The sequence below is a fragment of the Spea bombifrons genome, chromosome 3 (genome assembly GCF_027358695.1).
Source record: "Spea bombifrons isolate aSpeBom1 chromosome 3, aSpeBom1.2.pri, whole genome shotgun sequence".
Classification (NCBI taxonomy): domain Eukaryota; kingdom Metazoa; phylum Chordata; class Amphibia; order Anura; family Pelobatidae; genus Spea; species Spea bombifrons.
The window spans coordinates 5,816,850-5,834,279 of record NC_071089.1 but is presented as its reverse complement, the minus strand read 5'-3'; the positions used below and the strand labels follow the sequence as shown (position 1 = coordinate 5,834,279).

The 17,430-nt window shown below is 47.8% G+C and overlaps 1 protein-coding gene across 3 annotated transcripts in view; it reads right to left on the bottom strand.

The window, feature by feature from the left end:
- CDC42BPA (CDC42 binding protein kinase alpha) overlaps positions 1–17,430 on the bottom strand; it is an 80,921-nt gene that overhangs the window by 54,496 nt on the left and 8,995 nt on the right. For all 3 annotated transcript variants that reach the window (XM_053459328.1, XM_053459330.1, XM_053459329.1), the window contains exons 2-3: positions 2,294–2,385; positions 226–309 (exon numbers count right to left, since the gene is read on the bottom strand). In XM_053459328.1, the coding sequence (XP_053315303.1) occupies positions 226–309; positions 2,294–2,385 (176 nt within the window). The remainder of the gene's footprint in view (positions 1–225; positions 310–2,293; positions 2,386–17,430) is intronic.

Sequence of the window (17,430 nt, the reverse complement as noted above, 5' to 3'; positions counted from 1 at the left end):
AGATGATTGCGATTGCGCAAACTTTACTTTTCAAACGTTTTCTAACAAAAAAAAAAAATTTTTGCCGAAATAAATGATAAATTCCACAGAACTCTTCACTTTACGTCTTGCCGTTTTCTTGTTATTTCGGGTTTTAGGTACATTTTACGTCTTGTCATTTTCTTGTTATTTTGGGTTTTAGGTAAGTTTTATGTCTTGCCGTTTTCTTGTTATTTCGGGACTCACCTCCGCTCTCTTCAGCATTTCCCATTTATTCAGGATTTTCATCGCAAACACCTTATCTGTATTTTTCAACTTCACAACCGCAACCTGCGACAACGAAAAAAAGATGAAGGGGTTAAACTCTAACCGAGGATAACGAGTCTCTGACATGCAAAGTATGGAATGCTCCGCTGCATCTGAAGGGATCTGTATCAATGTTCTAACTGACTTGTGTCCCTTCGGCTGGCACGCCGTTCCATGTACCTACTGCCCCTGCTGTGACATTAAAAATCAAATCCAAATTTCAATTTACTGTCCCATAAACTGGGTGAAGGAAAATAGATTTCTGCCTGGAACGTAACTTTTACAATCATTTTTTAAATCGTTTTATCATATAAAATGATGTCACGGGAGAATACCGGTGTCACTATTTACTGCCCGATTATTCCTCCCGGGGCTCTCAACGGAAAAAATCAAACACCGATCCGGGCGCTTTCCTGATCACGTGACCGGACGATGAAGCGTTTTCTGCATTTATCGTTACGGGATGTCCTGACTGTCCTGTAAAGACACGTGGAAGACTGCACCTATCAATACTAGCCGAGCGGCCTTACTCCCGGCCATCACACTCACTTTATGATAGCTCTGCGGTCCCTTTAATTAGATTTCCAAGGGGTCTAATGAGACCCCCGTCCGCACGCACAGAAAGTGACTGATTTCAATGACAGCACTGCCTTCCTGACGCTTAGTGAGTGCCTAGAATCCTCTGACCAGGGGGGGTGGTACTAAATCCCAGCAGGACATAAATTCTAACGACCCAAAATAAATAAAACCGGAACTTTTAAGGTATATTATTATTATTTGCGGAGTTTTAAGAGAAGAAAAAGAAAAAAGCGTTACCTGTTGGGATTATTTATAATTTAAATTGTTTTTGGGTCATTAGAATAATTGGCCACCAATTGCGGCTGGAGCTGCCCGAGGAATGATCCCAGCGTTCCCCGTATAAATCTCATACGATGGCCAGCCTTCCCCGTCAGTAAGGGAAATCTATACAGGTGATTTAATATTCATGGGGAGGAAAAACACAGCTGGGCTCATAGCTGAATACGTTTGTATTATTGTGGTCTGGCTCTGTTTTGGTGTGATTGGCAAACAAAAGAAATACTGATTTTTGATATCTAGTTTTACCCGATTAGCGCAAGATTTCAGTCATTAATTTACCCAAAATAATGCGTATTGTGGTTTGTAGTAATAGTTTTTTTTTAATGGAAGGCTCTCCCCCATCACACGCATTTAATATGACAGCTGGGAGGGCCCTTCACATTTTCGTGTGGCCCCCCCTTGCAAATGCGATTGTACAGACCCCACCCCCATACATGTTGCCTCTCTGCCCCTCCCCCGGTCATTATCTTGCACACAAATCTCCCTCATCATCTCATCAACCAATGGGGGCCCCATCCTGCCACTGATTGGCTGCTCTAAGGGGGCACGTTGTACTGCAGCTCTGGAGCTGCAGCTTCTCCTGAAGGCAAGTTTACCCCCACAAAGGTTAAAGGGAGCGCTACCAAATATTGATGTATAGGGACTGATTATTGTACTTTTAAAGAAACTTAGAATCTGCCGGCGGATCGGCCCCCATTCGGCCCGTCTGGTCTGCCTGTTTTCTGTAAAGACTCAAAACCTTAATACACCGTTGGTCTCGTTTTAGATTCAGGAGCCGTATGTCTATCCCATGCATGTTTAATACCCTCACTGTATTACCCTCTACCACTTCTGCTGGGAGGCTGCTCTACTTATCTACCATATCAGTAAAACTTCCTTACATTCCATGTAAGCTTCTGACCTTCTACTTTTAGATGATGGCCTCTCTTGTCCAATGTGAAGCTAAAACAGAAATATATATATATATATAATGCTTCTTATGATGTCATATCATATCAGCCTGTCAGTGCCCTTCTCTTGTGTCTTTAACGCAACAGGGGCACTTTTAACCTTTTACATGCCGGAGGGGGGAGAAATACCCCCCCCCCCGGGGCGCTGTTCAGGTTTTGGATTCGCTGTTAATGTCACGAGACGGCAAAGACCTCCTCACCTCGCCGAACGCTCCTCTCCCGATCACCTTCAAAATCTCAAAATCTTCTTTATGAAGCCGCAGCTGCTTCACCTTCACGGCAAACGGCTTGGCTGCAGAGAAAAACGGCAGAAATCACTGAAACCGCCACAGACACGTTATCCTACACCGTGCACACGCACACATACGCACACACATACATACACACACACGCACACATACATACACACATACATACACACACGCACACATACATACGCACACATACACACATGCAAACATACACACACGCACATACACTCCGCGCAATAAGAAACCCATAAACTCTCTAGCGGCCGCGTGTGGAGCGCAGTGCGGTGAAGCAGTCAGGACGTTCCCTCAAAACAGACGGCCAGCGACCCCCTAACCGCATCTTACCCCAAACACACAAGAGACCGCGGGACGCTTCCGGATACACGGAATAAACCCGATACCGGGGACGTCTCCCCGGAGAATAACAACACGCCAAAGATTGGAGCGGCCGCTGGGAGACGGACCCCGAGAGGGAGCATACAATGTATGGACTGTACGAAGCGCCGAGTACATTGTTGGTGCCACATAAATAAAAGATAATAATAATAATATATTCATAATAATAATAATATAATAATATATTCATAATAATAATAATATAATAATATAATAATATATCCATAATAATAATAATATAATAATATATTCATAATAATAATAATATAATAATATATTCATAATAATAATAATATAATAATATAATAATATATCCATAATAATAATAATATAATAATATATTTATAATAATCACATATCAATAATAACTCGGAACGATATGTTTTGGGCAGCGGCTCATTAAACACACGGATGATTAGGAAAGAATACAAAGAAGGAATGCAAAGGAATAAAGAGAATAAAAGATTCCCGATACTGAGAGATAATCTCATTACAATGTGTAGAATGACGGACGGACGGACGGACTCTGTATAGATGGATAGACGGATAGATACGGTAAAGATAGATAGATGGCCTTCTAAGACACAGCAATACACATACGTCCCAAGTGTCTTGGTTTTCAGGAGACAGTCCCTATTTGGACAGCTGAAATGTTGAGCGAAGTAACTCTCACAATTAGAGAAGTGGCAGGCAGTTCCGGCTTAAACAGAGGGCAGTGAGGGCCGTAAAGCTCTGGAACGCGCGAGCGTTAAATTCCGCTATGGAATGGATCTCCACGGAACGTTTTCGTTTATTTTGCGGTGGATTCTGGAATGAATCAGACTTCAGTTGAAAGAGATACGGAAAGAGGGGTTTCTGATCCCCGTCTATTTTATCCCAAGAAGAAAACATTCTTCGGCCAGAAATCCCGCTTCCCGAATTCTTGCCATCGGATTTATTTATTTTGCTGTTTTCTTTGCAATCGTCGCATTTTAAATAAAGTTTTCTTTAGAAGGAAGCCGGAATTATCCCTGAAATGGTAAAAAAAATGACTGCTGCCTTGTGGGGTTTCCGCGGCCCCTCGGCCCGCGCTGATTTACGGATATTTTGTGCCGGGCGGTAATCTCAGAGATCCTGGCATTTCCTGACGCCGTGAGCCCGGCGCGGGTCCGCTAAACGCAGCTCCAGCAAACAGCGGATGAACGGGACAGAGGCCAGCGGGTCCTGCCTACACCCAACCCCACAGCATGCAGACCAAAACGCTTCGTCCGTGGGAGGGAAAAAGGGCCACCGCTTCATTTTACATGTTAAAAACGGCACAAAAAAGGAAATAATAATAAAAAATACTATAGAAACCTAGAACCTGCCGGCAGATCGGCCCCATTCGGCCCCCGTCTAGTCTTCTGCTGTAAAGACTCAAACCTTAATCAGTCGTTGGTCTCGTCTTAGATTCAGGAGCCGTATGTCTATCCCATGCATGCTTATATTCCCTCACTGTATTACCCTCTACCACTTCTGCTGGGAGGCTGCTGCACTTTTTACTTCCAAGGTTAATACTCACTGGTAATCTGGCCATGTTTGCTAAATAAGTGCCGCAGATCTGGATTCGTGTCTGTAAATGATTATTATGGGCCCACCTTACGGGTATTTTACAAAAGCTGCAATGCACCACAATACTGCGCATGCAGAGCCCGCTGAGGATGATGGGAGCTGTAGTCGGCGGAAAAAGGAGTGCTAGGGCTGCCTATGGATACTATAGAAGACTCTGCGGTGAAAGCCTCGGCGTGACACGTTTACTTTATCGGCCGGAGTTTCCATAAACAGTCGGCTGTCACATAAAGCGGGGTTTGCTTTCCAGCCCGGATCCCCTCGCCGACGGCGGCTCGTAATCTTTACAACCACACGAGCGCTTCGTGCCCTCCTCGGCCGAGGAACAGATCCGTCTCAGGGGCAACTTCTATGCTCGGGAGGCAGAGCGTCACTGTGCATGCGCAATATGCAGCCCCCCGCTGCCCCAGACACCGGAGAACGAAATCGGGAACCGCATGACTCCGACCTGCCGAGCGGCACCTCTGCCCCGAAAAGCAGGAAAGAGGTAGAGCTCAGCGGGATACAGCGGCAGAACTGGGACTGTCAGCACAAAGCGGGACAGTTGGGAGGCATGTGCAGACATACAGTACTCTGTGACTGCTGCAACCTCCGCACACATACCCCGCAGTGAGACCCCAACCCAATAATCCAGAGCCCCCCATCGTCACAGCGACAGCGGGCCAGACCGGGGATAACGAGGCCGCGCCGGCTCTTTAAGGCCAGCGGCCGCATGACTTTTATGCTCACGAAGCCACGTATGTATAGTATGCACGCTGCGGCACGTGATCTGCCGCCGGGGTGCGTATGGAGCGCTGTTGGCCAGTGGCGTCCTCTCTGCGTGATGATTCGTTACAGGGTCCCTACGCCAAGGGCCGCCAAGTCAACGCCGCATACAGACCCTGCCTCATGGACAAGACAAGTTTTGAGTCTTTACAGCAGGAGAAACGGGCGACTAGACGGGGGCCGAATGGGGCCGATCCGCCGGCGGATTCTAGGTTTCGATGAAATTCGGCAAAAAATGTTATAAATTAAAATAATAAAACAGCTGACCTTAAACTACCAGATCTATCATCTCCCTGCTCGATGTGAAATAACGGCTGCGGGGGTCACGCTGGTATTATCCTTCTGACTGAACGCCGTGCCGCAGGCCACATGGCACAGATCACTAGCCCGCCGGGTGCCAGTGAATTCCAGCTCCCACTGGCACTGAAAGAAGCTGCAGCTTGATCCACAATTTAGAGGACTCTGGATTAACTATTTCAATAAACCGGAAGCCCCCCCATCTGCCTGATACATTGCCCAGTAACACCCCATTTACCCCACACCTGGGGTAACTTTCTGATTTACTCTGCCAGCCCCCCCCCCCAGCGTCAGTCAATAAACCAACACAAGGACGACGAGGGTCTCGTTAAACGGCGACCATCGCTGGGAATTCCCTTTGAGACACTCTATAGCAGCCATTCCCCGCATTACTGGAATAGCAGGCGTACCCCCCCCTCCGACCCGCCGGGACCCCGGGAGTGAACATAACACGGCTGATAAGCGGTATGAAGCCCACCGAGCCCACCCTTAGCTCAGGGTGATTTCACTTATATTTTGATACATTTCTTTTATTGAGACAATGCATCGCCCGTTCTACATTCCCATTCATTCAAATAATGATTAACCCCCAACCCCTAAACCCCCCGCAGCAACTGATGCTTGGGTTTCAGGGAGAGCGACGTTCATACCTCCCAATCGTCCCGTTTCTTCCAGGGCAGTCCCGATTACACACACACACATTTGGGGACACATAAATTCAGAGACAATGTTTAAAAACTTTTCTGCAACTCAAGATCGTAGTCTACACCAAGACTGGCCAGACGGCCCCTTTTATTCCTCCCCATTATGCCCAGTGTGTGGTAGGTGATAGGTTGGCTGAGCATCATGGGAGCAGTAACAGCAGGAGAGCTAGAGCTTAATAGTTCCCTCCACCCGTAGCCAGGTTGTCCACGTGTCGTGGGAGTTGCAGTCCGTCGTGAAAGTTATAGGTTAAACGAACGTGTAAAACGCGGCAGATAAAAAGGTTTATTTCCCCAAATCTGCCGAAGTTAAAACGCAGCATTCCAAACTTTATTCCCAGAGATGCCAAACCCTTCCAGAAATAATTTGCATGCGCCTACCCAGAATCCCTTGTGGTTGTGGCAGCACCATGAGATTTCTGAAGGAAAAAACAAGCCTTCTGGCGTGTCTGGTGTCTGTAGATGAGTGTTTAATAACATGTTAGAGCACGTAATTATTATGTCATATCATTGGAACAGCACCTTTAATTTTATATATATTTATATACACACTACCATTCAAAAGTTTGGGGTCACTTTTTTATGAAAGAAAAGCAGATTTTGCCCATTGAAATAACATGAAATGGATGAGAAATCCAGCGCAGACAGGGTTAATTTTTAATGGAATCTCTTCATAGGCATATCACTCCCATCACTCCCGTGTTCCAATGGCCCTTTATCACTCCCATCACTCCTGTGTTCCAATGGCCCTTTACCACTCCCATCACTCCTGTGTTCCAATGGCCCTTTACCACTCCCATCACTCCTGTGTTCCAATGGCCCTTTATCACTCCCATCACTCCCATCACTCCTGTGTTCCAATGGCCCTTTATCACTCCCATCACTCCTGTGTTCCAATGGCCCTTTATCACTCCCATCACTCCCGTGTTCCAATGGCCCTTTATCACTCCCATCACTCCTGTGTTCCAATGGCCCTTTACCACTCCCATCACTCCTGTGTTCCAATGGCCCTTTATCACTCCCATCACTCCCATCACTCCTGTGTTCCAATGGCCCTTTATCACTCCCATCACTCCTGTGTTCCAATGGCCCTTTATCACTCCCATCACTCCCGTGTTCCAATGGCCCTTTATCACTCCCATCACTCCTGTGTTCCAATGGCCCTTTATCACTCCCATCACTCCTGTGTTCCGATGGCCCTTTATCACTCCCATCACTCCTGTGTTCCAATGGCCCTTTATCACTCCCATCACTCCTGTGTTCCAATGGCCCTTTATCACTCCCATCACTCCTGTGTTCCAATGGCCCTTTATCACTCCCATCACTCCTGTGTTCCAATGGCCCTTTATCACTCCCATCACTCCTGGGTTCCAATGGCACTTGTGTTCGCTGATCCAAGTTTAAGGTTAAAAGGATAATTGATCGTTAGAAACACTTTTGTGATTATGCTACAGCCAGAAATGTCCTCGTTTTCCTCGGAAACAGCTCAGTGACCCCAAATGTTTGTAAAGTAATTAATTTTTACCAGTAGTTATATAATTAAAGTTGCTGTTCCAAGGACATAACAATCAATGCTCCGCTTGGCTCGTGGATGTTTGTGTCTTGTGGATAAGTACTGAGTGTTTTAATGTTTGCTTGGCCCGGGGCACAGATCACACAGACACATCCTGCTGTCAGACCCTCCATTGGGCTCAAAGTGCTGACCTAATTAAGATACACATGTTCAGGGTCAGAGCCCGTAGCTGCTGCCCCTCCAATGGAGGTTATGGCCCAGCTGAGGTCATCGGTATAGAGTAGGGTGATCACATGTATTCCAGGGCACATATAACTTTTACATATTGCTGACCAACCCAGATAAAATTCTGCCCTGGAAGGGAACCAATTAGTCAGGTATACATCCCCCATACTGACCGGGCTGGTCAGCAATATGTATAAATTATACATGCCCTGGAAAACACGGCTGCCATGGTCTCTTCCAGACTCTATGAAGATGACTTTGGAGGTTGCCTTAATTACCTAATAAATCCATAGTTAATTCATCTATACATCAGGCAGGGCCTGCTCAGCCCTTCCTACAGCAGCAGCTCACCGGGACCGACCCTCCGTAACGCAGAGTGAAGTTAAGAGGGTGAAACGTTTCATCCGGCCTCAATTCAACTCCTCAAACGCACTGCTTAGTGAATAAATTCCCCGGGGACGATCCTCCTGATGATACCGTGACGGAATCTTGCATCATTACCTCCAGTGAATACGTGGTCTGTATATACAAGCGATGACATCACACAGCGACCGAGGGCACGGTCCAATCAGTAGGGGCGCTTGGTTGTTATGGCGATAAGACCACTTTTGAATCTTTGCATCAGGATCCCTTTTAATAAGCGGCTCCGTCTGTGTTTAACCCCCTCCCGCCGGGGTGTTTTTTCAGTTGGATGTGTAAGGTGACGGCCCCGGCAGCTGTAAGGATGACGGCCGCTCTGTGTGACAGCATATGTTGCGGTGGCTTCCGGATGCTGAATGAGGTGCAGAAGCTCCATTGTCTGTCCGGGGAGGGGTGGGGGGCGGCAGCAGGTGAGATTTCATTACCGGCCCTTAACAAAAGCCGTGGTGCTTTGGGCTACGGAGCCATCAGAGAGGACTTTGTTACATGAAGCCCAAACGCTGAGCGGGGCACCGGCGATACTCAGGGGGCAACCGGCCTTCAAGTTGATGGTGTTGGCGACCCTCGCCCCTGATAAGAGGGGGCCGCGGTTAGCCCAGGAGACAATGGCTCGTCGTCTCCTTAACGAACAGCAAGCCTTGGGGGCAAAAAGAGTACGTTGGACAAAAGGACCCAAGTCCTTTGTTTGGACACCTTCCTAAACATACGTGTGGTCACGACAACTACCCCAAAGCCACGGCCACGGGGTATTATTGCAGGGGCGGAACGGCCCCGCGGACCCCTGTCAATGCAATGACGGACTGAACAGAAATTTAACGTATAGACGGATGTATAGATCAATGTTTTATTAGTTCTAGGGGTATCCGGTATCGGCACTAGTAGGGAAAAGGGGCAAATGTGTATCGGGGGAGGGGATTCTGCAGAGACCCCACCCTGCATTGGCAAAGGGGACCATCTGAAGATTGAAAGGGACCGCTCAGCTATCACAGTACCTATGATGGCTGGAGTATGTATAAATATATATTTATAAACGTCAGGGTACCGCTGGGAAGTTTTTACAATCTAATGGGGGGCACAGGGGCAGCGTAGGCAGCCGGGTTACCGTCTGCATTGGCATATACAGTTGCGGGGGTCCCGAGTTACACACGGGTGGGAGACGAACTGACCAAACATCCTCCGGTCCTTTACGTTTGACTTTTTGAAGCCTTGTGCAGTGCAATTCTTTCCATGCAAAGCCAGTAATTGCTGCGTCCGTCTCCAGCGAGGGGCCGGGAGCAGCTGTCGAGACCCCCGTCAGGCAGGGGTCATCTGGTATAGTAGAGGCTACGGGGCCGACAGCTGCTCCCAGACCAGAGTCAGCGCAGGCACACCGTCGATGCCTCGGAGCAGCGGGGGATATAAACCAAGCGACTGGAGCAGGCAGACCATTTAAGGAGAGAGAGGAGGAAAAAATCTATCCTCGAGGTCGGGAAGAATTCATGATCTTGCGCGTTAACGTCCGAAATCGCTGATCCCGACCCCGGCCTGGGAAAATACAGCGCGGGGTATGCCAAGTATGCCGGCCCGGCCACCTCCTCTCTCTGCCATGACGGGCTTACCCTGCCTGGTATACGGCAGCCGCAGCTGCACGGGACTACAATTCCCATCATCCGCAGCCAGCCGCAAAACCGGCTCCTAAAACAAGCACCAAGCGTTACATTGTGATGTTGCCGATGCGCACGGGGGCAATCGAGTAACCAAATAATCCCTGTGAAATAAATACTTTAGTTTGTCGGGTTTTCTGTGAAAAGGCGCTTTTGAAACCACTACTAATAATTAAATATATTTTTTTTTTTCCCAATTCACAAACTTCGCGCATTATCCCTAATAAAACGACAAACTTATTGACAGCCGACACTTTTATTTTTGGGAAAATGGAGAATTTATCTAAAATACATTTTTCCAAGTTAAAAAGGGACCCACTGCAAACGCATGGGGGGGATTCTGCAGGATCCCCCCCCCCATATGCACCCCCCCAGCGTAACACATCTACTGCCAGTCAGGTCCAGCTCTGGTGAGGATTGTCGGGATGAGGGTCTGAAGAGACCCCCCCCGTGCGCATGCACAGAAAGCCCAGCCAATGAACTCAAGGACAAGGCTTTAAGGCAGTCATTCAGTGAGTAGGTGTTCTGCTCTGGAGCTGCAGCTTCTCCTAAAGGCTTTTTATTTATTTTTTTACATTTCTAATACACATCCTCCATTGATGAGACCTCGCGCTGTCTCTTTAACGAACGCTCCCAGCCGGCCAAGCGTTTTCCCGCCGGAGCGGAGGAGGATGTTACGATGTATAGAATTCTTTATGTCGGGATCACTAATTGACGACAATTTCCCATCCGCGGCGAGTTTAACAAAAATCCCTCGTTCTGAGGATGCAGGAAGAGGAAGCAGCTGCTCTCAAATTGACTAAAAATAAGTCAATTATCCATACGCTGCTATCTGGGGTCCTGGAAACGGAGTCACCAAATACGCCATCATTTTCCCAAATGAGTCATCGCGTTACGGCCGCTGCAGACTATTCTCATCACTCTAGGCCGGCCAACGATAAAGCAGGGCTGCAAAACTCCGGTCCTCGAGGGCCGCCAACAGCCCAGGAATTCTGTGTAAAACACGTGAAAACGAGTCACTTCGTCAATCTGTAACCGAGATACTGGGATATCTAGGAATCGCGTCCTGTCAGCGGCCCTCGGGGGCCGGAGTCGTGCAGAGCGGCTGTGGAGCGTCGGCCGGTTAAACTCTCAGCAGGAAATCCATTAATCCGGTTTATGAACTGATTTAGGAATATTAATGGGAAGACTGTAAGACGAGTGCAGAATTTGGTTGTCTGAGCATAATAGGAGTTGTCAGTTGCAGGAGAACCAGGTGCTGTCTATTCATAATATATATAATAATAAACATACATTTATTTTACCAGTGTCTATGACATCATTTCCTGTCCTGAGAACCCCCCACCCCCCCTCAACATAAATGACTATAAAGCTCAGTGGAAATCGGGGCTGGTGCTGCAGTGTATCGGGACTATAAGTTCCCTCTAGATTGTAAGCTCCTGTGAGCCGAATCATCCTCTCCTGTTGTCTCAGTCAAATTGTTATGTTATTTACTACTAGTTATGTCCCGTCTACCCACTGTACCGCGCTACGGATTATGGTGGAGCTATACACCCCAATAAATAATTACAGCTCATTCACCGGGTCATATATCGACATATTTGGGGTGATTCCCGGCGGCCCCTGTGTTCTGATAGGACTTCTATGCCGGCAATTCGGGAATCATCCCTTTCCAGCCCCCTGACTGTACGGCATTTACAAGACACAGCTGCTAATTACCCCTGCAAAGCCCTGCCCCCGGGGGTAACATGCGCCCTCCCCGTACAGCATCATTATGTTACTCCCCGTAACCCGTTCCTTAGATTATAAATTACGCATGTTTATAAACCCTGATTGCATCTGAAAAGGGTAAAAAAGGAAGTTAAATGGAACATAATGTACAAGAAGTGCTTTATTCCGACTACAACATCTTTAATGGGGACTCCCACGGGAAAAATATCTTTACCCCAGCGCTGTATACAATAATCACACCCCAGCGCTGTATATAGTAATATCACCCCCCAGCACTGTATACAGTAATATAACCCCCAGCGCTGTATACAGTAATATAACCCCTGCGCTGTATACAGTAATATAACCCCCAGCTCTGTATACAGTAATATAACCCCCAGAGCTGTATACAGTAATATAACCCCCAGCACTGTATACAGTAATATAACCCCCCCGGCACTGTATACAGTAATATAACCCCCCAGCGCTGTATACAGTAATATAACCCCCAGCGCTGTATACAGTAATATAACCCCCCAGCGCTGTATACAGTAATATAACCCCCCAGCGCTGTATACAGTAATATAACCCCCCAGCGCTGTATACAGTAATAACACCCCCCAGTGCTGCATACAGTAATATAACCCCCAGCGCTGTATACAGTAATATAACCCCCCAGCACTGTATACAGTAATATAACCCCCCAGCGCTGTATACAGTAATATAACCCCCCAGCGCTGTATACAGTAATATAACCCCCCAGCGCTGTATACAGTAATATAACCCCCCAGCGCTGTATACAGTAATATAACCCCCCAGCGCTGTATACAGTAACATAACCCCCAGCGCTGTATACAGTAACATAACCCCCCAGCGCTGTATACAGTAATATAACCCCCCAGCGCTGTATACAGTAACATAACCCCCAGCGCTGTATACAGTAATATAACCCCCCAGCGCTGTATACAGTAATATAACCCCCAGCGCTGTATACAGTAATATAACCCCCAGGGCTGTATACAGTAATATAACCCCCAGGGCTGTATACAGTAATATAACCCCCAGCGCTGTATACAGTAATAACCCCCAGCGCTGTATACAGTAATATAACCCCCAGCGCTGTATACAGTAATATAACCCCCCAGCGCTGTATACAGTAATATAACCCCCCAGCGCTGTATACAGTAATATAACCCCCAGTGCTGTATACAGTAATATAACCCCCAGCACTGTATACAGTAATATAACCCCCCCAGCACTGTATACAGTAATATAACCCCCCCAGCGCTGTATACAGTAATATAACCCCTCAGCACTGTATACAGTAATATAACCCCCAGCGCTGTATACAGTAATATAACCCCCAGCGCTGTATACAGTAATAACCCCCAGCGCTGTATACAGTAATATAACCCCCAGCGCTGTATACAGTAATATAACCCCCAGCGCTGTATACAGTAATATAACCCCCCAGCGCTGTATACAGTAATATAACCCCCAGCACTGTATACAGTAATATAACCCCCCCAGCACTGTATACAGTAATATAACCCCCCCAGCGCTGTATACAGTAATATAACCCCTCAGCACTGTATACAGTAATATAACCCCCAGCGCTGTATACAGTAATATAACCCCCAGCACTGTATACAGTAATAACCCCCAGCGCTGTACACAGTAATGTCGGTCGCTGACAAAAACCTGGTTTTATCTAATTTTGTTCCGTTGCTGTCAGTCATGTGATATTTTGGGTGACTTTCTCGGCTCAAACACCACACTGAGCTGATGCTCTATGGCAATGCTAATCAAGTCCGTTCCTCCATAGACTTTCATTAGTCAGATGCATGAATAAGACTGAGCCATTCTATTGTTCCCCACAGGCAGTATTATAAGGAGTCAGGGGGTTGGTTTAGTAGATCGGGGGTCAGATAACTCATACAAGTGGCTGATATGCAGCTGCCTGTAAACATTATATTATGGGGCAAAAAGTACAAAAAAGAAAACAGCTCAATATTTTAGAAACTTTTTATTCTTCCGATTCTAGTAATAAAAATGGTGGGACTTCGCCTTTAACTGAACAGGGCTGTTTATGACGTTCCGGCAGGTCTCCGCGCGGCTCCGTGGGGTTGTGTGCCGCACCGGCCTCATCGTGCGTTACAAAACAGAGCTGCCACTTCTACGCGAGAACGGGGAGGAAAAAGCTTCGTCCCATTTATAGTAAAAAAATGTGCTCACGCTTGGCTCACCCGCCAAACTCATCCTCTCTCTCTCTCTCTCTCTCTCTCTTCCAGCAGGATTCGGCTTTCTGGAAAGCGACTCCAAAGTCTGAGAAGCAAACTTTGTATCAACTCGCATCGCTTCATAGCCAGCGACGGGCAGCCGGATCGACTCATCCCGAGCCTATCAAACACTGTGAAGCTGGACGTGATAAGAAGGGGTTAAAGCCTCTCCGGGGGCTATTGGGTGATTGCTTTGCAGCTGCTGCAGAAGTGAAGGGTCAGCTTCCCATCCGCTCCTTGTTACCTTTATGGTATCCAAGTACTATTATTATTTATTATTATCATTATTATTAATTATTATTATTACCTTTTATTTATTAAGTGCCAACAAGTATAAGCTGAACCCCGGGACCCCTCTATGACTGAGCTCTGGGGGGCCAATACTACCGAGAATATATTAAAAAACCAACATAATAAAAGCCATTACGGGCGTACAGAACCAAATCGGGTCACACGGGCGTCTCATTTACATGCCAATCGCTCTCCACTGCAGCAGTCAAATGGTTAATTGCAGCCTGACAGCGAATGTATTAGCATCTACCACTTCTGCTGGGAGGCCGTTCCATTTATCTACCACCCCCTATGTAAAGTAAAACCTCCTTACATTTCATCCAGTCCCCTGACCCTCTATAATATAATACATATCCCGAGCGTACGCGGTAATAATAAAACGGCATCGCCGCTCCGTCATCGCACATATACCGAGCGGTAATAATAAAGTTAATACAAAAAATATATATAATTATTTGTTCCGCTAATTTTTTCCAACGCTCTGGCCGCTGACGCCTCCGGCCCGTGACGTCTATAGCTACACGCGTGTTTAATACAGAGAACCCCGGTGCCAAATACACCCGGGGACAGGCATAATCCCCGTCGTTGTAATTAAAAAACGTTTTGTTGCGAGATGTTTTATGAATGACGCGCACCGGGGCCTCACAATCGCCCGTTTCGTCGGGTAGGAACCGATTAGCTAAGTGCACACGAGAGACGATCGGCGCGTCCCTGAGAGACGCCGAGGATTAGCACATCGCAGGCGGCATCGCACCTGCCAGAACTAAGCTGCCAGCCGATCCCCATTCATTCCGCCGCGTGGCAGCGAGCGCCCGGCAGACGGATTCACCGCAGCATCGGTGCTTGGCCCAGGACCACGTCGCCTATAAACCAGTAGGAAGGAAGCCATTAACCTTCTTGGTGGTTGAAGGGTTAAAATGAACCAGTTTGAACCGAGCAACGTAGATTACCGCTATAGACAATGCAGCAGACCAGACCCATTCGGCCCCCGTCTAGTCGCCCGTTCCCTATGGCAGATCCATGGGGGGGGGTTCTGCTTTAAGCAGCCAATCAGTGGCACTAAAACAGGAGCACAGTTGGGGTGCGGCTGCAGCTTCTCCTAAAGGTACCTTATTTTGATATTTGTTGAAGAATACACATTAAAGTGCTTTAATATACGAGTGGTTTAATATACGAGTGGTTTAATATATGCGGGTGAGAGCGGAGAGTCCCTTTAACGGGACATTACAGACACGCAGCCTTTGCCAGATGACTGTTCTCTTCCTGAGGAAAGGGCTCAGCAGACGCGGCAGTGAAATCGCCCGCGGTCTGTGAATCGCTGGACACATCGCTTCCCAAAGGTGCCGGACGTTTTCCTGCGCCGCGCTCTGGCTTCGTGTCAGATCAGATACCCCATGCCCAGAAGACATTCCCTCTCGCTGGGAATCGCAGGGCAGGAATTTCATTTCCTTAGAAGTGGCCAAAAACATTCGATAAACCAAGATACGTAAAAAAAAAAAAAAAAAAAAAGATTTGTGGCGGAAAAAGCCATTCGCGGGGAGAGGAGCCAACAGGGCCCGACGCACAGCAGTAGCTCAAAACGAATCGTGCCTTCGCGTTCTCGTGCTGCTCCGGGTCTTGGGTTCTCGCTGATTTTTCTTTGGGGCGTCTTTGCAGAGAGACATAAAGGACTTCTCCACGATAAACCCCGAGACGCTATCAGAAGGACTTCTCCACGATAAACCCCGAGACGCTATCAGAGGGACTTCTCCACGATAAACCCCGAGACGCTATCCGAAGGACTTCTCCACGATAAACCCGAGACGCTATCAGAAGGACTTCTCCACGATAAAACCCGAGACGCTACCAGAAGGACTTCTCCACGATGAACCCGAGACGCTATCAGAAGGACTTCTCCACGATAAAACCCGAGACGCTATCAGAGGGACTTCTCCACGATAAACCCGAGACGCTATCAGAAGGACTCCTCCACGATAAAACCCCAGACGCTATCGGAAGGACTTCTCCACGATAACACCCGAGACGCTATCAGAAGGACTTCTCCACGATAAACCCGAGACGCTATCAGAAGGACTTCTCCACGATAAAACCCGAGACGCTATCAGAGGGACTTCTCCACGATAAACCCGAGACGCTATCAGAAGGACTCCTCCACGATAAAACCCCAGACGCTATCGGAAGGACTTCTCCACGATAACACCCGAGACGCTATCAGAAGGACTTCTCCACGATAACACCCGAGACGCTATCAGAAGGACTTCTCCACGATAACACCCGAGACGCTATCAGAAGGACTTCTCCACGATAAACCCGAGACGCTATCAGAAGGACTTCTCCACGATAAACCCGAGACGCTATCAGAAGGACTTCTCCACGATAAACCCGAGACGCTATCGGAAGGACTTCTCCACGATAAACCCGAAACGCTATCGGAAGGACTTCTCCACGATAAACCCGAGACGCTATCGGAAGGACTTCTCCACGATAAACCCGAGACGCTATCAGAAGGACTTCTCCACGATAACCCCGAGACGCTATCAGAAGGACTTCTCCACGATAAACCCGAGACGCTATCGGAAGGACTTCTCCACGATAAAACCCCAGACGCTATCGGAAGGACTTCTCCACGATAAACCCGAGACGCTATCAGAAGGACTTCTCCACGATAACCCCGAGATGCTATCAGAAGGACTTCTCCACGATAAACCCGAGACGCTATCGGAAGGACTTCTCCACGATAAAACCCCAGACGCTATCGGAAGGACTTCTCCACGATAACACCCGAGACACTATCAGAAGGAATTCTCCACGATAAACCCGAGACGCTATCAGAAGGACTTCTCCACGATAAACCCGAGACGCTATCGGAAGGACTTCTCCACGATAAACCCGAGTAGCTATCAGAAGGACTTCTCCACGATAAACCCGAGACGCTATCAGAAGGACTTCTCCACGATAAACCCGAGACGCTATCAGAAGGACTTCTCCACGATAAACCCGAGACGCTATCAGAAGGACTTCTCCACGATAAACCCGAGACGCTATCATAAGGACTTCTCCACGATAAACCCGAGACGCTATCAGAAGGACTTCTCCACAATGAACCCGAGACGCTATCAGAAGGACTTCTCCACGATAAACCCCGAGACGCTATCAGAAGGACTTCTCCACGATGAACCCAAGACGCTATCAGAAGGACTTCTCCACGATGAACCCAAGACGCTATCAGAAAGACTTCTCCACGATAAACCCGAGACGC